The 25649-nt window shown below is 36.1% G+C and overlaps 2 protein-coding genes across 5 annotated transcripts in view; one reads left to right on the forward strand and one right to left on the reverse strand.

The window, feature by feature from the left end:
• Positions 1–20571, forward strand: part of PCMT1 (protein-L-isoaspartate (D-aspartate) O-methyltransferase) — a 42895-nt gene extending 22324 nt beyond the window's left edge. Inside the window, exons 4-9 of one of the 3 annotated variants that reach the window (XM_061130299.1) lie at positions 1635–1739; positions 3685–3805; positions 5771–5856; positions 10145–10314; positions 18068–18211; positions 19771–20571. In XM_061130299.1, the coding sequence (XP_060986282.1) occupies positions 1635–1739; positions 3685–3805; positions 5771–5856; positions 10145–10314; positions 18068–18211; positions 19771–19783 (639 nt within the window). In that variant the 3' untranslated portion in view covers positions 19784–20571. Of the gene's footprint in view, positions 1–1634; positions 1740–3684; positions 3806–5770; positions 5857–10144; positions 10362–18067; positions 18212–19770 lie in introns of all 3 variants that reach the window. The other 2 variants (XM_061130301.1, XM_061130300.1) reach the window with 2 other exon arrangements.
• The window catches only part of LRP11 (LDL receptor related protein 11), a 64104-nt gene continuing 52400 nt past the window's right edge, over positions 13946–25649 (reverse strand). Inside the window, exon 7 of one of the 2 annotated variants that reach the window (XM_061130298.1) lies at positions 13946–14040. In XM_061130298.1, the coding sequence (XP_060986281.1) occupies positions 13982–14040 (59 nt within the window). In that variant the 3' untranslated portion in view covers positions 13946–13981. Of the gene's footprint in view, positions 14041–22866; positions 24809–25649 lie in introns of those variants that run through there. The other variant, XM_061130297.1, reaches the window with a different exon arrangement.

Consider the following 25649-nt stretch of genomic DNA (forward strand, 5'->3'; position numbering starts at 1 on the left):
ATACTGTTTAGCCATATTCCCCAAGTATTATCATTGTATTACATTTGGTTTATCATTTATTCTCTCTCCTTCTCTTTCCCTTCCCCTATTTATATGGGGGAGGAAGATATATATATATACACACACACATATATATATGAAAGAAATATACATATATTTTTATGAACTCTGTAGGTGTAATTTGTAAACAGAATGCTCTTTATCTTTAAAAATAGAACGTTCACCTAAATAATCATACTACAGTTGTCAAAATCAGGAAATTAACATTGATACAACACTGTTAGCTACTTTACAGACCTCATTAAGATGTTGTCAGTTGTTCTAGTAATGTCCTTTATAGAAGAAGAAAGTTACAGATCAGGAGTTTCATTCAATTGCCATGTCTTTTTAATCTAGAACAGTGCCTTAGTTTTTTTCTTTTGTAGTCTTGAAAATATTTATGAATACAGGCCAGTTATTTTATAGATTTCCTCTCAATTTAGGTTGGTCTGATTTTTCTTCTCGATTAGATATGAGTTATGCATTTTTGCCTGGAATATTGCAGATGTTGTGTAATGTCAGAGTGTCCCATTTTTGGTGATAGTAACTTTAATCATCTGATTGAGGTAGTGTCAGTCAAGTTTCTCCACTAAGAAACTTCTGACCTCCATTGTAAAGTTATTATTTTTCCCTTTTGTAATCAATGTGTCTTGGGCAAACACTTTGAGAGTGTTTCCTTATCAAGTGATAATATACCAGTTTCAGCATCCATTTGTGATTTTTGACTTAAATCAGTTATTACTGAACTTGTTGCCAAATGGCAGTTTTCTAAGTTCATTATTTCATCTGTATTTGGAACATTTGGGAACAGTTTCTCCCTATCCTCCATTTATGTGTGTGCTGAGGGATATATTTACTTACTGTCACTATAGATTCATGGATGTATATTTTTATCTGATAGTGACTGTGCTTATTGCTATTGGATCTGATGATTTTTAGTAGTGAACATACTAGGCATTTAAGGACAGCTTTTGAGATACCATTTATTAATTCTAACCTCACATTTTGGAAAAGTACTAAAATGTAAGTTCATAAAGAGGATGGAATAGAGAAGTCTTTATTTCTTGGTTTGGTCCAAACATTAACCAGTGACTTTATTTGATATGTAATTTACACTGTAAACATAAAAATATGTATCCTTTGGCCCCCTTACTTCCACCTCTAGCTATTTATCCTATGGATATACTTTACAAGATTATTAAAAAGATTATTATATTATCTTATGGTATATTAATACCTTTTAAGATTATCTATTTCTTATGGAAGATTGAAGCTAACTTAAGTATCTCTCATTAGGCATATTTGTTCTTTTTGTAGCTTTTTACTTTGAATTAGTTAAATTTTAAATATTCATATACTGGAGATCTAAAATTACTGAAACAGTTTAAACACAAGAATTTTAATCAAACTAGAATGTTCTTGCATAGTTCCTCTGTAGGTATAAGTATGTAATATGTTATGTTTTCATTGTTTTGGTAGATGACAGTAGTGGAAAAATTGTTGAGAAGTTAGCAGCTTTATTCATATGCCATGTATATATACTTTATAGAATCCTGGGAATAAAAATGAATCCTTGCTTTGTTTTCTTTTGGCAGCATGCATATGCACTAGAACTTCTATTTGATCAGTTGCATGAAGGAGCTAAAGCTCTTGATGTAGGATCTGGAAGTGGAATCCTTACTGCGTGTTTTGCACGTATGGTAAGAGCTTTATTTACTATTCTGGCCCCAACAGAAGCATATTATATGATTTGGCTGTGTATCTTTTTCACTAGCAGTTTTTGAAGGTTTTCTTTCTTTTTAAATTCTGTTAAGATAGCAATTAGAATATATGTCACCTAGGATTTCTTTTTGTTGTGATGGTGACAGAACATTCAGTTGAACTCTGGCAGAACTAGAAGGGAATTATTTGGTTATATCATGGAAAAGTCTAGAGGTCTCTCTGGCTTCTTGTATGGCTGGATTCAGAGAAAGATCTCAAGTTGTTATGGACAGGGAGTTTCTCTCTGGTTCTTGGTTTGACTTGGCTCTCCTCCACAAGTTCTCTGCATTCTCCGATATGCTTTTCTCTTGTGATCACACAGTGGCAACCAAGAGCTCCCAAATTTCATTCTTATAAGTTCTCATCTGGCAGAACCAAATACAACCTGATATCCAAACAATAGGTTTATTAGGTTTGAAGGAGAGCTCTTTTTACATTAAGAAAAATTAATGCATTTTTATTTTATTTTATTATACTGCAAATTTCATCATCAGAGGCTTATCCGATAATGCCTATTCTGAGTTTAAGTCTGGAGGCACACTCAGGCACCTTGGAGTAAAAGTTTATCTGTGCTCAGATAATCAAGTCAGGTTGATTATGAGAAATCTATACCTGGAGGCCAGCTTGGAAGGTTATGGTCTAGTTAAGTTAGGATTTATGGGTCCTTTTTGACTAGAATCCATTCAATTTGCTATGAATGTATAATTGGCAGGCTATTAGAATGTAAGCTCCAGAGTGGTGGGAATTTTGTCTGAGTTTTTTTCATTGATGTATCCTAAGCCTCCAGAACAGTGCCAGGCACACAATAAGGATTCAGATATTCTTTTTCAGTTGTTTGACTTGTTTTGTATAAATTTAACCCTCAGTAATGGGCTGGATGGCATCACCGACTCGATGGACATAAGTTTGAGTAAACTCCGGGAGTTGGTGATGGACAGGGAGGCCTGGCATGCTGCAGTTCATGGGGTCGCAAAGAGTCGGACACGACTGAGTGACTGAACTGAACTGAACTGAATGGGATGTAATTAAATACTAGAAATGGTGTTTAATTAATGACTTGTTCTCTACACTTGACTGTTTATGGTTTCAGAGGCATTATCATTTTTTAAAAAGTCATTTTATTTCTGAGTTATCTTTTTGAGAATGATAGTAATTAATGTTTTTCATACGTTTACCATGTGCTGGTCAGTGTTCACGATGCTTTTCATGTATTCTCTTATTAGTCCTCATGTCATTTATGGGGTATGTACCCACTTCCTCCTCACTTTACAGCTGAGGAACCTGATTGATAGAATAACTTGTCAAGGTTATATAGTTGTAAGTAAGAAACTTAGATGTAAACCCAGATAGTCTGACTTCAGAGTCTTTATTGTGTTAATTTTGTTCTACAGTTAATATTTATATTTAGGGTCTTTTGATATTTTTATGTATTTTTATATTTCCCATATGTGGCAACAGGATCAGTATAGAAATTCCTATAAAATTTTTATGTATCTGTTTTATGTTTAAAGTCACACTTTTCAATGGAATTTAAATAAAAAATGGTTGCACTAATAGCTACCATTTAATATTGGTAGCTAAGTCCCATTTCAGGGTTCTGGGTCTGAAAAAAATGAAGGAAGATACCATTTTTCTTAGTATTATACATTTTTATAATTCTAGCTTTGTAATTACTGAAATATCATCATTCAGTTAGGGTTATGGCTGAGAGAGTTGTATTTGCCAAATAATGTATAATAAACTGAGTGTTTAACAATCAAATTAGAGGTTTAAACTGTTTATTTGTCCTGATTTCTCATTGCTGAATATGACTTTGGATAAAGAAATAATTTATTGACACCTTATAAAAACTAATTAAAACCATCGAATTATTCTCACTTCTAGGTTGGACCTAGTGGAAAAGTCATAGGAATTGACCACATTAAAGAGCTAGTAGATGACTCAATAAATAATGTCAGAAAGGATGATCCAATGCTTTTGTCTTCAGGGAGGGTGCAACTGGTTGGTAAGTATCAGAGAGCTTTGAAAATTTCCTCTCTGGAGAATTTTTGTTTTCAGAAAAGTCCCATGCAAGCGACAATAGTATTCAGAGCTAATTATTGCTTTTTTTTTTTTAACATTCACTTTTACGTACTAAGCAAGAAAATAAACTAAAATGTTACGCTGCTTCCGCCTTGACCACGGGTGACATGACTGTTAACCGTTTCAGAAGATGTCATGTTGAGTTCTCTCTTCACTGCTTCTTTAAGAAGTGACATCAGAGTAATCAGTGTGGAATGTAGACAATGTAAGCGGTACAGAGGTGTGTAAGGTAAAGAAAGCCTCTTTTTTTCCTCAGGTTTTTAGACATATAAATATATGTATGAATAAATTGTACACACACATACACACACAGTTTTTAGATTGACTTATACTCTACATATTGTTCTTTAGTTGGCTTCCCTGGTGACTCAGACGGTAAAGCGTCTGCCTGCAATGCGGGAGACCCGGGTTCGATCCCTGGGTCGGGAAGATGCCCTGGAGAAGGAAATGGCAACCCACTCCAGTACTCTTGCCTGGAAAATCCCATGGACGGAAGAGCCTGGTAGGTCATGGTCCATGGGGTCGCAAAGAGTCGGACACGACTGAGTAACTTCACTTTCCATTCAGTAGTATTTGTGGACACATTGTGAGTATGTTTTATATTGAGAAAAATAACAGACCTCAAAATATGCAGAAAACATAAATGTGAAGCTTACCAAGCACCTGTTTAATCACCACACTGATCAAGAAATAGGACTTTATCAGCACCTTGAGAGTCCTCTGCTTTCTGTTTCCTCATTGTAACTACCTCCCTTTTCCCTAGTGGTGACTAGTATCACTAGTTCTAGGCATTTACTACCTAATTGCAGTTCCATAAATGATGTTTAATATCTTCAATGTTAGCTTAATGGAATCATATGGTACATATTCTATGATGAATGACTTTTCATTCATTATTATGTTTGTAAGATTCATCCTTTTTGCATGGTGGTTGACTTTTATTGCTGTATAGCAGTCAAATGTAGGAACATTACCAAAATTTTTTTATTAATGCTACTGTAGATGGATGTTTTGGGTTGTTTCTGATTTAGAGATACTCACAGTGCTGCAGTGTACATAAGTCCAGATGCTGATATACACTCATCATACAAGCACTTATTTCTGTAGATGTGTTGCTACAAGTTCATAGAGTGACCATAGATATTGCAAAAATTGTTTTTTTAAGTGACTGAACCAACTTACATTCCCATTACATTCCCATCAGTAATATATCAAGGTTCCTATTGCTTCACCTCACAATCCCAATACTTGGGATGACTAAATTTTTCTCTTCACCCACTTAGTATATGGTAGTATCTCTGTGGTTTTAATTTTGTATTTTAATATTAATCAGTGAAGTTGAACACTTTTTCATATGTTTGGCCATTTGGATTTCCTCTTTTGTGAAATGTCTATTCAGATATTGAGTTATTTATATTTTTCTTTTATTTGTAGGACTTTTATACACTAACCTTTTGTCTATTTATACATATTGTAAATCTCTTCTCCCACTCTGTGATCTGTCTTTTTACTCTCTTAACTGTTCTTTTTGATAATTAAAAACTCTTAATTTTAATATAGCCAGACTTACCCATTTCTTGTAGTGTTTTTTGTATCCTATTTAAGGTACTCTGAAATCATGAAGATACATCCTTGAATTATTTCTCGGACATACTACCGTTTTAACTTTTTACATTTAGACCTTTGATCTTTTTGACGTTCATTTTTGTGTATTCGTGAGGTGTGGGGTTCCAAGTGTCTATTTTTTCTTTGAATTATCCATTGTCCCAGCATCACTTAGTTAAGTGATTTTAAAAAGATCTGTCCTTTTGCCGCTTTAAACCTCCTATAATTCTTCACGCTGGGTAATTCTGTCAGAACAGGTGTTTACAGCACTGTTTTCTTTCAGTGGGGGATGGACGAATGGGATACGCCGCAGAAGCCCCTTACGATGCTATTCACGTGGGAGCTGCAGCCCCAGTTGTGCCCCAGGCAGTGAGTTGGTTTTTTTTTTTCTGTGTTTGTCTACTTCATTCAATTAAAGCTCTTAAACATTTATAGGAAATGACTTCTGTTGATGTTGAAAATACCGTCTATGTTACATTGTACCCTTTTTTTTTTTTTTTGGCCGATAATTATGCTCAATTTTTTAAATTGAATTTTAATTTTAATTAGCTGTGTATTTTAATTATAGGCAGTTTTTTTCATATACAAACAGTTGTATAAATGACATGAAGATGACTAGGCCACAGCTCGTGACTGTCTTATTTCGAGCAATATTTGATTCAACTAAGAACTAGTACACCAGTAAAATTGGGAAAATCCCTCTGGAGTTCATGACCTGGTAATCACTTGGTGTGTTATGTACAAGACTATGTTAGGTGCATGGGTAAGACCAGGAAGTATTTGTCATACATCTTACCCTCACTGACTTTACTAGAAGAGATCTATCATACATATGTCAGAGAAATGAATGATTTGATAGCATATCGTCAGCATATGATAGATATTGAAGGGAAAAGAAAATACGCACTGTAGGAGTTCAGAGGAAGGGGAGTATGTTGTATAGAATAGTGAAGGAGATTTCATACAGTAATAAAATTTGAACTGAATCTTGAATAGTAGGAAGAAGGAAATCTAAATTTGCATAGTTGCAATGAGAAGGTAGGCTGTTCCAGTAGTGTATATTACATAGTCAAGGAAATATTTAAGTACAAAATTGAGTTTTCATTTTAGTAAGACTCTGATAAACTTATGTCAGCCCAAATAATCCTTGGCTTAGATTTCTATTACATGTGATTTTTACACAGTTCTTAACTAGATGACAAGGGGCTAAAATTGACTCTGTCTCTTTTGCCCAGTCTCATTAACTCCCCAACCTGGACGTAGTTTTGTGTGTGTTTACACAGTTATGAGGAGCTGAAAGTTTGGAGATTTGTTCTGATTACTGACTTGTTACTCATTGGCTGAATGACTTTAGGAAAATGAACTATTCTCTCTGGCCCTGTAATCTATTTTTTTAAAAAGACCAAACTAGTAGTTTTTAACAGAAGTATTAACATGATGTAGAAAGTTGTACAAGTCATAAGTAAATAATGAATTTTCATATACGAACACATGATCAGTAGGTTTTTTTTTTAACTTCTTAAACTTTTTTTGTTTTTTGAAAATATTGGCAACCTAGGAAGAACAATTAAAATATAAAATAGAAATGTGTTTAAATGAAAGATTCTTGGGGACGGGACTCATCTTCCCTACTAAGATCCTAAGATGATCTTGAAGGGCATTTCTGGCTTTAGCTCAGTATGAATTTGAACATTTGTAGTCGCAGGTGGAGTATTATTTGGGGGGTGGCTCTTTACATCTGATTAAATTTGAAGATAGACATACATGCTGGAGGCGCTTTCCAGTTTTAAGATAATAGAGTCAGGATGTTTATGCCTCCTTTGGATACCGCCTCATAACAGCTAGAAAAACAAGAAACAAGAAATATGAAACTCTATATTCAGTTATCTAGGAGATTATACTTAACAGTCCTGAATGCTACAGTGTATGAAGACAGAAAAGCAGATGGAGTAATAACTGACCTGGAAGGGTGGAGGAAGCTGAACCAAAGAGACTACAGAGGGGAGTATCAGTGCAGAGGCCGTTTGTTTTGCAGAACTCAGCAAAAGCTTAAAAACTGGAGGCATCAGGACCTTGGAAACCAGAGATGACATTGTGGCCTGAAAAGAGGAGCTGCTGCTTGAAATTCTTTATGAGGAACAATCAGCCCTAAGCCCTAAGAAAATTTCCAAGAACTGAAAGACATGATTCTGTAGTTTAAAAACATCTATTGAGTACCTAGTATAATGAATTTTTTAAAAGGGGGGGACCCACAGTATCACCATGAAATTTCAGAGTGTTATAAAGAGAATATTCTAAAAGTTTCCAGGAAAACAAAATGGATCATTCATTAAGGGTCAGTAATCAGAAAGGCATCAATCTGTAGATAAGCAGCATTAGAATGAACAAGTCAGAGGCAAAGCATCACAATTGTGAACTGAAAATGATTTCCAGTTTCCAGTCTTGAATCTTGTACCTGCACATATCACTAAATACATAGAAGAAAGATAATTTTAGACTTGCAAATCTCAATCTCTTTAAAAGTATTCCACAGTACTGTTTCACAGAATACTTCTGGAGGAATTGCTTTAAATGTCATCAAAAAATGAGGGAGTAGAGAGACAGTGGGGGAAACCAGAAGGAAGCAGCCATGGCGTCTAGGAAGGTAGGACAGCTTGTTCAGGAGAGAAATGGTCAGAGTTGCCAGTATTGTTGCAAAGGGAAGTCCCGGCATGACAGCTATGCAGCAGGCCCGGAGACTAACCAGTCCAGATTTAGAGCAGAGGAGGAGGAGAACTACAAGGGAGCCTACAAAAAAAGAGAGAGAGAGAAGTAAAAGAAAAAAGGGGGGTGCTTATAAATAGATTTGACTGTATAAAAATTTCGGCAAGAAGCTGTTGGGAGAAACAGTTACAAAGAAAATTAAGTGAGTGAAAAAAAAGGAAAAAGCTTCAGTTTTTAACTGCAGAGAAAACAACTATTCTATAAGAAAGGAAATAGTAACTGAGTACCTCTTGGCTCAGGTGCAAGTTATGTTTACACAGTCATAACAGAAAACGGTTTTCATAAAAAAATGATGATATTGGTTGGATTAGGGGAAAGAAGCAGAATGCAGCTGGCCCTTTGTGTCCAAGGGTTCCACATTCAAGGATTCAACCAATCACAGATCGAAAATATTCAGAAAAAATTTTCCAGAAAGTTCCAAAAAGCAGAGAACTTGAATTTGTTGTTGCAGTTTGAAGTTGTACCTGGCAACTGTTTACATGGTGTATGCCTTGTATTAAATGTAATAAGTAATCTAGAGATGATTTAAAGTACATGGGATGTATAGGTTATATGGAAGTACTACACCATTGTCTATAAGGAACTTGCATGTCTGTGGATTTTGGTATCAGAGATAAGGTCCTGGGACCAGCCCCCCTTGGATACTGAGGGACAAGTGTTCATGTATGAGAGCTTAGTCCTCATCTGGCATATAATTTGAAGTAGAAAAGGAAATGTTATTCAGCATGGTGACTATAATTAATACTATGTTAATTATTGACTATATTGACTATAGTTAATAATACTATATTATATAATTAAAAGTTGCTAAGAGAGTAAACCTTAAAAGTTTTCATCACAAGAAAACAATTGTAATTATGTGTGATAATAGATGTTAATTAAGTTTATTGTAGTAAGCATTTTACATTATATACATATATTGAATCATTATGTTGTACACCTAAAACTAACACAGTGTTTATATGTCAATTATATTTCAGTTAAAAAAAAATGACATGCTTTAGAAGTAAGCACTATAAAAAAAGACAGCTAAAAGGTTTTAAAATTAATGGATTAAAGGAGCAAGATTGAGGGAGAGGGAAGAAGCCTATTTTTTCATTGAAAATCTTGACATTTAGAGGAATTAAAAGGGAAAAAATAAGATAGACTTGCTGACAACCAGAATTTTAATTAAGGACACCCTTATCTGGGAAGGTTTTTTTCCTTACTCTTTTTGATTGATGATCATCTTTCAGGCTGCATTCACATTGTAACATGTGACTTAAAAATTTTCTAACCAGAGGGGCTTTAACTGAGCAATTTTGGTTCTTCATTAACAGCGGCGTCCTCGTTCTAATGCTGCAGGGACCCCAGCCCTACCTTCCTTTATCACGTCATGCTGCCTGTGATCCTAAACTCAGTCATAAAACCAGAGTTCCCTTATCTCTGGTTCAGTGATGCCTTAAATTCTTAGATAGAATAGGGATTCCTTGCTGATTGTCTACACTTCCCCTCTTCCCTCCCAAACTACAAAGACTGATAACAGGCATACAGGAATTGAAATTTTCTGCTTTGCCTTTGGTCTTCTCAAGAGGATAGTCCATATTATGTGGTTCAACTCAAAGATTTTGAGCTTTGCAGTTGTACTAGGTACTATGTTTGATGCTAAGGGCACAAAGATGAATAAGACACAGTCCCCATCATCAGAGAATTTGTACTGTAGTAGAGGAGGTCAGTAGTAAATGAGTAAGTGAGTAATTGAGTAACAAGTTTAACAACGGAAGAATGTGTGCACTAAGTAAGGTACATTTCTGCTTTCTGCCCATGGACACTGAAAGTTGTGTATAGTGATATAAAATGACTATTAATAAAAAATCTATAACTTGGTGTGTGTGTCCTTTTCTCTTTCTTTTAGTTAATAGACCAGTTAAAGCCTGGTGGAAGATTGATATTGCCAGTTGGTCCTGCAGGTGGAAACCAGATGTTGGAGCAGTATGACAAGCTGCAAGATGGCAGTGTCAAAATGAAGCCTCTGATGGGAGTGATATACGTGCCTTTAACAGATAAAGAAAAGCAGTGGTCCAGGTGGAAGTGATTTTATCTTCTGCTCTTTCTTCTTCCACACACGCAAGGTGAAAGGGTGTGGATGTTCAGAGATCAGACTGCAAGAGCCGCGTTTTTGGTTGTCACCTTTATGCTACTCCATTTTAACATCAGAAATTCACTACATTAAAAATGTAGAAAAGTTTTGCATGGTCTGTCCTTCTTTCGATTTAACTCATCTTTGGGAAAGTAGGGTGAGACTTGGTTGGCACAAAGGTGTTTTTCTTTTTAAAGAGGCTGTCAGTCACGCTTTCTAAATTTTACTTTATTATCAGCCACTCTGTTTCTATATTGACAACTAATTTTTATATCTGCTATATGGTCATGGAAATGAAGGCTTTCATCTGAAGAGAAGGGATCATTTCCTGCCCTAGTTCATCTTCTATTATAGCATTGTTGTGAAGAAAGAGAAGGGAAAAGATACTCTTGTCCCAGTTTTCGAAGGTGTCAATGCCAGAGAGGACATTCTTGCTCTGAGCTTGACTTCTCTCTTTCAGTCAGGTTCATAGATGCCTGACAACCTGTGCCTGTTTTATATCCTGCTGTTATTTCAGAACCACAGTAAGGAAGAAGCTTAACCATTTTATACAACAGACTGGCCAATTGTTGAGCTCCTCTAAGTCCCTGGGGAGGGAAGGGGGTTCTGTGAGTGCCCAGGTCTCACACACCCACCCAAAGGGCCAACAGCATGTGGCATGTCTTCAGCACAGCATGGCTCGTTTAACGCCCACTTTTGTTTCTGTGTCTCAGCATCTTTGGATATTCCCTTTGAAGCCAAGCTTTCTCTGTTTCCTGTCTTCCTTCTTCCCCTGCCCACTCTCACCAGGGGGAGGGAGTGAGATCCATAAGTAAGACATTAGCTAAGACTACTTGAAATTACCTGCCAAAATAAGAAAGGTCTCACTGTTTCCTTGTTTTAGAATCTGTTTTTACTTGACAGAGGTACTTATTTTAAGATGATTTCTTAATAAGTAAAATGGCGATTATAGATTTAATGTTGTTTTTCAGTCGCTAAGTAGTGTCTGACTCTTTGTGACCCCGTGAACTGCAACACACCAGGCTTCATAGACCTCTCAATTTTGTTTTCTGGAAAGAGGAAAGATACCTTTTTAATGAATGTTTAACAGCAAAAGTGGTAATGAATCTTAACTCTGTTCAAAACTGAGTTTTACTTTTGATTAATTCTGACTGGCCATTTCTGTTAATCCTTATTAGGAAATGCATTTTAATTCTTCACCTAATGTAGTTGTTAATAAAGTTAAGGACTTCCCTTGTGGCTCAGCTGGTAAAGAATCCACCTGCGATGCAGGAGACCTGGGTTCGATTCCTGGATTGGGAAGATCCCCTGGAGAAGGGAAAGGCTACCCACTCCAGTATTCTGGCCTGGAGAATTACATATATACATGGACTGACTAGTCCATGGGGTCTTAAACAGCTGGGCATGACTGAGCGACTTTCACTTCACCATGTAGTTATAGCTGTTTTCTTTGAATTCTAACCTGGAGCACAGCCACTTCTTTAAAAAAATTTTTTAAAAGCTAGCAGTCTTGTCAATTAGAATCAGATATAGTTACAAACTTCCTTCACTTTGCTTCTAGTATGGCTATATAATTACAAAATATTATGATTGCTGCTCTATAAATGCAGCAAACATATCACTGATATTACTGAAATAGGGTATCAGGTAAGAGTGCTTTTTGTTTTTATAACCAGATATATACAAAACGAGTTTTGTTTTTATAACCAGAAGTAGATTTAGCTTGAAGGTAATGAAACTTAAGTTTCTGGGCCCTCACTTGCTTTGGGCCAGTCATGGCCTTATACCAAATTTTATATACATAGCCTCGTTTTTAGTGTACCTTTTTTTTTTTCCCCTTCATAAAGCAGTTCAACCTGCCCCCACCCTTACCCAATTATATAAGCTTCAGGCTTCCACTTACCTGTATTTTACCCCTGATAAGACTAAACTATTTGTATTAAATTTAGAATAATTTTTAAATCTATGGACAATTGTTCAGTCATTTACCGAATATTTAAATATATATATACTTGGTTTTCTTTTTGGCCTTCAACTTTTAAAAATACTGAGCAATTTTACATGTATGCACATAGGAAACTTTTCTTCAGTTGTACTAAGAGGATTTTCTATTTTTTTCTATTGCAAATTTACTATCTTTTCAAACACATTTTCGTATGTCCAAAGATGTAGTTATAATTACAGAGATAGTCAGTTGCTTAGTTGTAAATCATGAAGTTTAAAGAATATAAAACAGAATCTGGAAATGAAGTTGAAAAAAAAAAACTGACGTTAAATTTGTGCTGAAAGAAATTATTAGAAAATAGAATGTTTGAAAGAGTAAAGCTAAATCAACGGTTAACTTAAAATCTTAAGGGCCCATTCATCTGCTATTCCTTTTTGTGTTCATAAATTGTCAGTCAAGGTCCAAGTGTGCTTAGCCAGGATTTTGAAGTGATTTTAATGAAGGGACTATTCAAAGAAATATGGGAAAAGTTATGGGAACCGGTGAAGGATGTGGCATAGCCAGGGACCAGGGATTTCCAAGGTGATGGTAGGAAGCTGTTACCTCTCTAGACTTAAAGGTGAGGAAACGATTTTACTGGAACCCACTGAGAGCAGAGACGGGGTAGGGAGTGGGGGTCTCTGACAGGAGCTGTAGCTATAGAGCGAAGCAGCTGCTCCCACATGTAGGAGTCACCTCAGCTCTCTCTGCCGCTGCCCTCTTCTCTCTACCAGGGCATCACAGCAGACAGACTTAACTTTAAGTCAGGGAGGAAGAGGTCCTCAGCCAGATGTAGTCTGAAGTCAGCTCTTACCACCTCCTTCCTTCCCCTTTCCTCCCATGGAGCAGGTATCTCTGCTTCTTTTTAAATTTAGGTATGAAAGAGATTTGAGAAGGCGTCTAGTTTTTATATGTCCTGTTTCTACTGCCATCAGGCTAACCTATGCTTAAACTGTCCTTGACAGGAAAAAAAAATGCATTTGTTTTAAATTGCCTTTGAAAAAGCAGTATCTAATACTTTTCTTTGGCAATTCTGTTAAATTTGTTAAGTATCTTCAGTGTGATGACCCTCTAATACATCATTAATTCAACAAGTGTGTGCCCACTATGTGGGCCTTGCTGCAGGGCCAGGAATACACAGCTGTGAATTTGAAACTGACCATTCTAGTGGAACTTACAGTTAGGTAGAGGATCCAAAAAAGGAGACAAACAGGCAGTTAGCAGTGTGTTAACTCTCGCTTGAGGGTGGTAGGGAGCAAGTGTTCAAGCCAGGCAGTGAAGGGATCAGAATTCCATTTCAGAAAGATAATTTTGGTAGTAGGGTAGAGAGTAGATTGGAAAGGGATAAAGCTATAGCCAGAAATAGAAGATACCTATGGCAAATCAGGGGTGCAGTGATGGTGGGCTGAATTAAAGCAGTGGTGGTAAGGATAGAATGTGATTAAAAAGTCACTTATATTTTCTCATCTCACATGGTAATTATGTAAAAAGCTTCCTAAGTCAGTTTCTTGTCAGGCTAGATGACTTTTTTCTTCAGGATTAATTTAAGGACTCATCCCAGTGCTTTCTTAGAATATTCCCTTATTTCTCACCTGCTTTCCATCCTTCTCTAATTGAGGCATCCAGAGCTAAGGCGAGTGCTCTGTGAGAGTGAGATCCAATCTTTGCTGGAAAGATGTGATAGAAACTAGATGGGGAAAAAGAAAAAGAGAGAGGACTTAGTGGGCATGCCGAATTTTCATGTCAGATAAACCTGGAAACTTGAATGTCGACTTTTGTCCCCTTATACTTGGAAAAATATTCCTTACAATTCTGATGGATTAATTTAAAGGAGAGAGAATGCCAGATAGATAGCCTATAGACCTAGAATCTGTGGTATTATGTTCAAGACTATAGATAGGTAATAGTTGCATTAGTTGGTTGCAACTAACTAAATGCAGATATTTATTTATATTTTATTTTATACATACATGTTTATTTTACATACCTAGAAATCAACATTTTGTTAATCTTCTGGTAAGTTTTATTTTTGTTTTTAGTAGCCACAAGGGTCGATGGAATAAGTCCATCTCTGTTTTGTGAAACAGAGGAATGTTTCAGGGTTCTTGTTCCATAAGTACTTTATCTATTGATGTCTTCTTAAAGTGCCATGTACTCATGAAAAGGATGTTTTGAACTGACTGGGCATTTCTAGGATTGATGGTATAGGTCCAATTGATCTGTGTTCATAGGTCCTGTGTTCTGAATTGTTTCTATACTGTCCCTTTTTAATTTCTTTATCCAATTGATCCTGTGTTCCAAATTGTTCTATACTGTCCCTTTTTAATTTCTTTACACGTGTTACACAGCATTATGATAAACTTTGCATCCTTAAAGGCTAGGCTATATTGTTACTTTTGGAATTCTTTTTATGTCTTTCATAATGCTTTGCACAAAGTTAAATGTACAAAGCTTGTATTACCTCAGAAAGCCCATTAATTAGAAAACATTCATAGATTTTTATTGCTATTTCCTGACAGTACATATTTTCAGTTGTTCTTGATAAAGAATATAAAATACTAAATATTAGTGTCTTACAGTTATTAGCCTAATAATTGTGTATAATTTATTATACAATAAAGTAATATGTAACATATAGTTATTAATCCAATTAATATGAAACTAAATAATCTAAGCAACCTAAATAATTAATCTAATCTAAATAATATGAAGTCAAGTGGGCCTTAGGAAGCATCACTAAGATCAAAACTAGTGGAGGTGATGGAATTCCAGTTGAGCTATTTCAAATCCTAAAAGATGATGCTGTTAAAGTGGTGCACTCAGTATGCCAGCAAATTTGGAAAACTCAGCAGTGGCCACAGGACTGAAAAAGGTCAGTTTTCATTCCAATTTCAAAGAAAGACAATGCCAAAGAATATTCAAACTACAACACAATTGGACTCATCTCACACACTAGCAAAATAATGCTCAAAATTCTCCAAGCCAGGCTTTAACAGTACATAAACGGTGAACTTCCATATGTTCAAGCTGGATTTAGAAAAGGCAGAAGAAGCAGAGATCAAATTGCCAGTATCCGTTGGATCATCAAAAAAGCAAGAGAGTTAAAAAAAAAAATTCTATTTCTGCTTTATTGACTACACCAAATCCTTTGTGTGGATCACAACAAACCGTGGAAAATTCTTCAAGAGAAGGGAACACCAGACCACCTGACCTGCCTCCTGAGAAATCTGTATGCAGGTCAAGAAGCAACAGTTAGAACCAGACAAGGAACAGCAGACTGGTTCCAAATTGGGAAAGGAGTACGTCAAGGCTGTATATTTTGTCACCCTGCTTATTTAACATATGCAGAGTACATCATGCAAAATGCTGGGCTGGATGAAGCACAAGCTGGAATCAAGATTGCCGGGTGAAATATCAGTAACCTCAAATATGCAGATGACACCACCCTTATAGCAGAAAGTGAAGAAGCACTAAAGAGCTTCTTGATGAAATAGAGTGAAAAAGCTGACTTAAAACTCAATATTCAGAAAACTAAGATCATGTCATCCGGTCCCATCACTTCATGGCAAATAGATGGGAAAACAATGGAGAAACAGTGACAGACTTTATTTTTGGGAGGCCCCAAAATCACTGTAAATGTTGACTGCAGCCATGAAATTAAGGCGCTTGCTCCTTGGTAGGAAAGCTATGACCAACCTAGACAGCATATTAAAAAGCAGAGACATTACTTTGCCAACAAAGGTCCATCTAGTCAAAGCTATGGTTTTTCCAGTAGTCATGTATAGATATGAGAGTTGGACCATAAAGAATGCTGAGTGCTGAAGAATTGATGCTTTTGAACTGTGGGGTTGGAAAAGACTCTTGAGAGTCCCTGGGACTACAAGGAGATCCAACCAGTCCATCCTAAAGGAAATCAATCCTGAATATTCTTTGGAAGGGCTGGTGCTGAAGCTGAAACTCCAATGCTTCAGCCACCTGATGTGAAGAACTGACTCATTGGAAAAGACCCTGATGCTGGGAAAGATTGAAGGTGGGAGGAGAAGGGGACAAAAGAGGATGAGATGGTTAGATGACATCACTGACTCGATGGACATGAGTTTGAGCAAGCTCCAGGAGTTGGTGATGGACAGAGAAGCCTGACGTGCTGCAGTCCTTGGGGTCACAAAGAGTTAGACACTACTGAGCAACTGAACTGAACTGAACTGAATCTAATATTAGCACATATATAGCAGTTTTAAAGAGCCTTTGTAGAAATTTAGTACATACTATTTTTCATCTTAAATGATCTATGCATGTAAGTCAGATAAAGAAAAATATGGTTATGTAGAATTTTAAATATTAGGAAAAATTAAGAAGGTTAATAGATTTTGGAGTCGTAGGATGTAACAAGGTTATACATGCCATGGCAGCAAATTTTTGGTTTTCCTTAACACCTTAAATAATTTCCTTAACACCTTATAATTCAGATCTGTAAACTTAATTTCTTTTCATGTGTGTGTGTGTGGGTTAGGGGAGGGAGGATACTGTTAATATAAATTGCCTTCTATTTGGTTTCCACAGTACAGTTCCTATCAAAGTAATGCATTGTAAAAATAGGAAAAAAACAAACACAAAAGAATAAAAGTCACCCATAATCCCCGAATTTAGAGATCACCTCTTATTAACATTTTATAGATTTTTTTCTTCTTTTCTCTATATCCATAGAAGTATATACATCTCTTGTAGTCCTGAGATCATAGCTTTATTTTGTAATCTCTCTTTGTTTAATAAACTATCATCAACATTGTCCCTCGTCATTAAATATTTTTTAATGGTATGATTTTTTTTCCACCAGTTTTGTTGAGATATAATTGACATATAGCATTGTAGTAGTTTTAGGTGTACAACATAGTGATTTGGTATATTGCAAAATGATCATCACAATAAGTTTAGGTCTTACATTCAAGTCTTTAATCCATTTTGATTTTTTGGGATGTGGTGTTAAGATAGAGGTCCAGTTTCATTCCATTTTTATGTGGCTGTCCAGTTTTCCCAACACTACTTATTGAAGAGACTGTTCTTTCTTCATCATATATTTTTGGCTCCTGATTAATTGACCATATATGCATGAGTTTATTTCTGGGCTCATTACTCTGTTCCATTGGTCTCTATGTCTGTGTTTATGCCAAGTACCATACTGTTCTGATTCCTTTGGCTTTGTAATATAGTTGGAAGTCAGGGAGTGTGATACCTCCAGTCTTATTGTTCTTTCTAAAGATTGCCTTGGCTATTTGGAGTCTCTTGTGGTTTTATACAAATTTTAGGATTGTTCTATTTGTGTGAAGAATGTCATTGAAATTTTGATAGGGATTGTATTGATTCAGTAGATTACTTTGGGTAGTATGGATATTTTAACTATTAATCCTTCCAGTTCATGGGTACGAAATATATTTACATTTATTTGTGTCATCTTCAATATCTTTCGTTAACATTCTATAGTTTTCAGTGTACAACTCTTTCACCTCCTTGATTAAATTTACTTCTAGATATTTTATTCTTTTTGCTATAATTGTAAATGAGATTGTTTTCTTTATTTTTCTTTTGATAGTTTATTATTAGTATATAGAAACAACTAATTTTAGTTAGTTATCATCTGCAAAAAGAGACAGTTTTACGTCTTTCTTTCCGATTTTGATGCCTTTTATTTCTTTTTCTTGCCTAATTGCTCTGGCTAGGATTTCCAGTACTATGTTGAATAAAAGTGGCGAGAGTGGGCATCCTTGTCTTGTTCCTGATTTTAGAGGAAAAGCTTTCAGTTTTTCACCATTGAGAATGATGTTAGCTGTGAGCTTGTCATATGTGGCCTTTATTATGTTGAGGTACGTTCCCTCTATACCCAGTTTGTTGAGAGTTTTTAATCCTTTTCCCTTTTCAAAAAAATTTTTAAATGGAGAGGATATTTAGAAATGTTGTACTATATTGTTGGGCAATAAGGATATCTGTTGACAAAATCCTTAGTACCTTGCAACTGGTAAATAAAATGTAAAATTATTAAAAAACAATAGTATTTTTAATTCATATTTTAAAAAGCACAAGTAAATTTATGAATAGAGCATTTTGCAAGTAAACTCTTTAAGTATTTTAATGCTTGCATGAATTTCAGTAAAAACTGTTTTATGAGAATTATAGTACTTATATTATTTGGAAGAATATATTAAGAGGAGCCAGAACTGATAACTTATCATTTAACAGTACTGTATGACAAAGACAGCTTATAGGAGAAATCATTTTTAAAATATTTTCTTGCACAATTTATAAAATTCATATTTTATAGAAAATACCATATTGTCCAAAAATCCCTTAATTCACCATGTACCTGGGAGATTTTATTTTTATCTTTATTTATCTTCCCTTCAAATTTATTTAACAGCTTTTTAAAAACATAAAAAAAATTTTGTTACAGACAAGTTGCAAGAATTGTGCAAAGAGCTCCTGAATCTCTTCATCCAGAGTTAACAATTATTAACACTTTCTACATTCCTTTTCATTCCCTCTTTCTATATATAAACACACATATACATACACACATATGTAACTTTTTTTTCCCCTGAATCATTTGACATTTAGTTGCAAACATCATCCTTCTTTACCCCTAAAGTACTTGAATATTTAATAGTGTTGCTTGTTCCTCAGATTATCCTCAAATAAGAAGCTTTTCTGGTAGCTTTATTTTTTCGCTTTCAGCAACTTTATTAAGAGGTATAATTTATATACCATACAGTTTACTTTAGACTGCATTTTCATTCCTTCTTCCTCTCACTGGCGGTTGCTGGTATAGTGCTGCACCTGGCTGAGCAAATGCTTTCTCTTAGAGCTGGTAAAGCTGCCTTATGACATCAGCTGACAGGTGTATTATACCTACAGATGATGCTTTTTCTCACAGAGTTTGGGTTGACATTAACCCACTCAGTGATTGCTCAACAATATACTCAACAGATACTCTAAACAAAAGACTAAATTTTTGTCCAGTTTTGTGAATATAACTATAAAGACTTATCTGAACTCTAAATACTCGTTATTATTTTACAATAAATAGTATTAGCAAGATCCTGGATCTAAAAGTTATCATTTCTCTGAATTTTTGGTCTTGAAGGAAAAAAATTACTTTTGAATTAAAAAATAAAAAATTCAGGCCCTTTAGTTTTCATTATTCATTCTGGAGTAGCATGAACAATGTTTGAAATGGCTGATTTCCATTTCTGCTTTGACCTCAATCATTTGCTTAGGGTTGTTTTGTTTTTGTTTTTTTTTTTAATGTAATATGTTGCTTGGGGATCAGTATATTTTTACTGATTTATTAGTTGTATCTAAACTGTTAGAAAGCCAAGTTTTATCATATGTAACTCCTACTTATATATTTCTCTCTTTCTCCCCCCAGGGATGAACTGTAAAAGCAACATCAGCTTGACCAGTATAATAATATTACAGTGGATTGCTCATCTCAGTCCTCAAAGCTTTTGAAAATCAACAGCATCACAGCTTGTTTTGAACTTTCTTACACTATTTTCAGCATGAAAATGTGTGGATTTGTGGGGTTTCTAATTCTTCAGAGAGGCACAGAAGCCAGATTGGAAAGAAGGATGAAAAATATAAATTTGTGTATTATTACTTTAACATGCCCACGTTTTCCTTTAAATATTAAAAGAAGGGGTTCTGCAAAATGGAAAACATGGTTTGTGAATTGATTTTGAGGAGTGACTTTTCTTTTCTTAGGCACTTAATTCTGTTCTGATGTTAATTTATCGAATTGCTTTTGTGCAGCAGATAACACCACCATTCACAAGTTAAGATTCTTGGTTTTTGGGTATATGTTAGATGCTACTAAGAAAATAGAGATGAGCTTCCTTTTTAAAGCTTTTGATGTGGTGTCATAGAATAGCATGTTGTAGATACAATCAGCTGCTTTGTTACCTTAAAACTAAGCATTTGTAAATATTAAAACTTAAGGAGATGGCAGGTGATGTCCCTTAAAACACTCGGCTGTTCAGATTGGACATAACTGACATAGTTCTTCCTTTTTCTCTTTAAAAATGATAGGAGACTTGTAGCTTAGTGTTGTTTTTTCTGTTTCTAACTTGCTGCTCATAATGTATATGGATTTAACATGCTGTGTAAGCTGTGTCCTAGTTACTGAACAGTTTATGCAGTGCTGCTTTGCCAAATAAAGTTAAAAATGAAAGAGGCATTGGTGGTGTTTGAATATAGAAGAGCCATATGTCCACCAGGTACAGAATGCTAAGACCACAGAGAAAATGTTGTTTCTCTGATGCTCCATTTTGTGAGATCTGAGTAAGTTAACAGCATTAATCTAACTGCACATTTGAGGAATGTAACTGTGTTTCTTGGGGACAAGAACTTCACCTCATTTATTATTTTTCTTTGCCTAACACGGGGCCTCTTGTAGGTGTACCATATATGCTGAATGAATGAATGAATTGACTTGATGTCAAGAAAGAGCAGACTAAGGATGAATTTACCAAAACCCATCTATGACCTACAAATAGATTTATTAATATAACAACTGTAAAATGAGTTTAAGTCTGTAACACGTTGGGATCTTGCTTAAATGTTGTGATCTTCTCTTTTACAGCAGGATCTTAGTTTTTTTAAGGGCTCTAAATCTTGAAGAAATACACGCTCCAGAACCTATCAGAACCAGCACTCCCAGCAAAGCCCTTCGCTCTGTTGTGTGCAAGTGTGTATGATTCTGGCAGGCAGAGCCTTAGCGAGGTGCTGAGGCAACTTCCCCCACCTCTTAAGTTAAAGTCTAAAATATTACTTCTTTAAAAACGTCTTTAAAAAGTTGTACATACATCTTTGACCAGTGTCTCTTCTTGGGCAATGTCTTAGGCACAGGAAACTTGCGTTAGTTGATAACCAAAACTTGTGAGTTCATTGCTGGCTTCAGTTTGCTGTGGTTAGTATTACTTCTGGCCATGAACTCTTTTGATTCAGGACTTGCAATTTGCGATAGCTTCAAAGGTCAAGTATTCTCAAGGACTTTAATTCTTCAACTTATTCACTCATCTGTATCCTTCCAACAATTTATGTTAAGTCTCTTTGTTAGGTCTTGGGGATAGAAAAAGGCCCTTACTCTCAAGGGGTGGGTAGTCTGCAGTCTGGTTGAGGGGACAGTTAATAAATCTGATAAGACAAACTAATAAGTGGCATCTGATTGGTGAAGACACATGCTATGCCAAGCCTTGCTCTTGGACTTCACACTTTTTGAATTAAAAAATGTTTAGGAATTTCCCTGGGAGTCTAGTGGTTAAGATTCAAAGCTTCTACTGCACGGGCCGGGCTTTGATCCCTGGTCAGGGAACTGAAATCTGAAATGCTGTGTGGCAAAAAAAAAAAAAAAAAAGATTTAAAAAAATGTTGAATAAGGAGGAGTGGATTTAAACAAGCACCATTTATTAATGGGTAAAGATGAATGAATTTTAACTATATGAACTTTTAATTTACATATGTTTTACTCAAAGAAGAGACCAAATAGAGCGCTACTAAGAAATCCTGCTTGAAGAGAAACTGGTTGGCCCTTGGAGCCCAAGGAAGTTTCTGTTTATATATCATAATAAAGAGGAAAAAAGCCTGATAATTTCCCTATGCCTAATCCATCCACTATCACTGCTACAGCAGTCGTGTAGGTTCCCCACTTCAGGCTCTATTTTCCTAACTGACCTGTGTTGTCCGGGGTAGGACTCTTCCATGCCCCCTTGCTTTAGTTCCTAGAGTGCTCTCCTGGGCCGTGAAAGCCTGCCTCCTTTCCTCATTCTCTCCCCACCCCATCACCACCCCCCCATCCCCACCCCCATTTCCTGTGCAGCTTTTCTTCCCTTTCCCTTCACTTCCTTCCCTTTTTCTTTCCTAACGTGAGAGGAAGTTCTAGGGCTGCTGGGTCTAAAGAACTCATTCTCACTTGGGCAGAGTATCCAGGCTGGTGATGGTAATAGTGAGGATACTTTAAGTATTAATACAAGAGGCAACGATCCAGGGACCTAGGGCAGCTGAGGACATCTGTATTTGAATTCCCACACCTTGAACATTACTACGCCCCTTACAGCCTTGCATCACATGGAGTAATTTCTTTTGCCAGCACTATTTGTTTATTGAGGTTTGTTGGTGATTATCCTATCAGGATTTTGCCTAGAAATTAGCTGATGGATCAAAGAGGCTGCAAAATTTCCATGATAATACTATTGTATCAGTTTTCAATCAATAGTAAAAATGATATTTTCTTGGGGGGGTGGGGAAGACCTGTGCTGCCACTGTCCAGGGTCACAAGAGTAGATATACAGCATATCACTAGACAAAGAAAAAGTTCAAATTCAAAATTCAAGTATGGTTTCTATTGAATGTGTATCACTTTTGCACCATCATAAAGGGAAAAAAAAAGGTAAGTCAGAGCAACATACTAAGTTGGAGACCATCTGTAGTAGTAAGTATTAAAAGTTGTAAAAAAAAAAAAAAAGGCTTAAGAATAAAATACAATTTATTAAAGAATATTGTACACATAGACATGGGACATCTTTTTATCAAGAACTTCAACACCATAGCAATACTAAATTGTGTTTTAATTTCTTCATGTATAAAAGATGTGCTGAAAGGTGCATGCCTCAACAGTTTTTATTTTATTGGATATGGCTATAGGTGACATCCTTCTATATAAAAACAAATTGCACAGCATCACATAAAGAATACAAACATCTTAAGTTCATTCATACAGTCATTTCTCTAAACTCCTTAATGAGAAATTTAAATCTTTGCTCAATTCTAAAATTCAACAAAATGCTCGAGTTTCTCAGGAAATAAAAAATAACAAATTTCTTTGTTTTCCTACCACTAACTACCCATTTCTTAATGTATATCTCCAACCCAAATTAAGTCCTTTACTAAAGGAACAACCTACATCAGGTTCAGTCTAAACATAGTTTTCTAGAGGGTTTTCAAGTATCTTAAAAGATTTACCACTTATGGTAAGAAAAAAAAAAAACTATTATATAAATAGAAGATATTATACATTCGCCTCAGTAATTTCTAGAATGTGTATTGTCCCAGCATTAAGCAATGGTGGAAATAATATGCCTTTAAAATCCTACAGATTAAAAGGTAAAAGATGCTATGCTAGATGCTGGTTTTCTATAAAGATGAATTTGTGCAAAACTCCCTTATGCTCTGGGAATATATAAGCCTGGCATTAGCTGTTTGCATACTGTAACATTTTAGAGCATTAAATAAATAATGGGAAAAAACTGCATCACTCCACTGAATGGAAGAATCACTGATTCTTAAGTTGATTATTTATTCATGAATCACTGACTCTTATTTTTGCAAAAGCTGTACCCAGAGATCCATTCAGTGTTGTTTTTCCATTTGAATGTGTTTTTTTTTTTTCTTTCCTCAACACTAATGTTGAAAACCAGTGGCCATATAAGTGAGCTGCTATGTTCTGGACCATTGAACAAGCGTTTAGCAGAGATCCAAGAAAAAACTAAACATCTTCCTTGCTCATTTTTCCCTCAGCTAGGTGTCTGTTAAGTTTTTGACCTGCCAGTTTCTCTGCTTCTGCTTTAATTTTCTATCTCACTTGATGACCCTGTTAGAGCTACTTGTAATCCAAAGTCTGAGTTACTTTCCTTTGGGAGAATGAAGCAGCCACATGACATGATGTCAGTCAGCCATTGGAAAGAACTGATATTTACCTTCCTGCAGGCCTCACTGACCCCATCATTAGGCTTATAGCTTAGATATTCTTGCCACGGATAACATCTCATTGAAGGCGTGTGCTCCCTTGAGATCCATCCCCAGAAACAGGTTTTGAAGAGGAGAAGGGAAAGGAGAGCACTGGAAGCTGAAAATGAGGAAGGAGAAGGCCACAGGACAAGGGACGCGGGGTGCTATGAAGTGCCAACGGCTGGCTTCTGTGAAGTAAAGTGTTAACACCGCCATTGTCGGGCACCTCTAGAGACACTGAATCTTCTGCCTTGGCTAACTACAAATTCCTATTTTTAGAGATAGCTTACATAAATCAGATTTGTAAAAGTCTGTAATCATGTGGACTCCTCTAAATTTCAAAATGTGTCACATACTTCCCATGGAAAAGCAATACGTAAAAACAAAGGTTGGGTATTTGCAGAATCTTCCAGGGTTTTCAGTAGTTTTCTTAGTTAAAAACAGAAGAGGTAATAAATATCAGGACCCAAACTATGTATAAATTATAAGTGAAACATGTCCTTGCGCTCAGCTATTTAGATTCCACTCTTATAGGTACATCCCGTTTATGAGGTAGTCAGATTCCTCAGATGTGATGGGACGAGCCTGTTTAAGTTTCTGTTTCACCAGTCGTAGCCGACAGGCAGCCATGAGGAGCAGCAAAGCGGTGATGGCCAAACCCAGGGCCAGAGGGAGCACTGCACCTGCACAGGGCCAGGAATGAACAAGGGTGAGTCAGCGACTAAGCAACAGCGGCCACAATCTGCCGTGTGACACGCACTTTGCGTGCGCTGTTTCATTTCACTTGAACAACTCAGTAGGCACTTGTACTACAAGTAGGTACTTGCACTACCTCTGTTTGGCAGATTAACTGAGGTATAGAAAGGTGAAGTAATTGGCCTAAGAGCACACAGCTTGTAAACGGAAGGTCTAGGTCGCAAACACAGACTTCCTTAAAGCCAACTTGTGTGGCAAGTTCCTATGAAATGCATATGCCATCAGCGGGTACAAATGTTGCAGTCAGACTCCCCTATATCCAACTTTAACAGACATCCTGTAAACAGACAACTGCAAAGACCCTGTAGCCATAGGATAATATTTTCATTGTAGCTTACATTTATGGATTCATACATCATCATTCTCCATTAAGATAAATATGGACGAACTCCTGATTCCTAGCTCTGGTTAGGACTTAAAGACATTTTTATTTCCTAAAGCCAGAGAACCTACTCTCAGCCTGTAGAACCATTATTAAAAACTTCAGGAAGTGACTCCCCTGGGGGTCTAGTGGCTAGGACTGCGCTCCCAATGCAGGGGGACCGGTTCAATCCCTGGCCAGGGAACTAGATTCCACATGCCGAAACTAAGAGTTTAGGTGCTGCAACTAAGACCTGGTGCAGCCAAATAAATAATTAAAAAAAAAAAAAAGTAAGCAAAAAAATCACTACTTCTCCATCACAGGTTCTTTCCCTGTGGGGTTGGTCCTAGACACCTAGACTAGAAGCATCTTTTAGAGCCATCCAGGAGTCTGAAAGGAACAGAGTG

This window comes from Dama dama, chromosome 26 (genome assembly GCF_033118175.1).
Source record: "Dama dama isolate Ldn47 chromosome 26, ASM3311817v1, whole genome shotgun sequence".
Taxonomy (NCBI): Eukaryota; Metazoa; Chordata; class Mammalia; order Artiodactyla; family Cervidae; genus Dama; species Dama dama.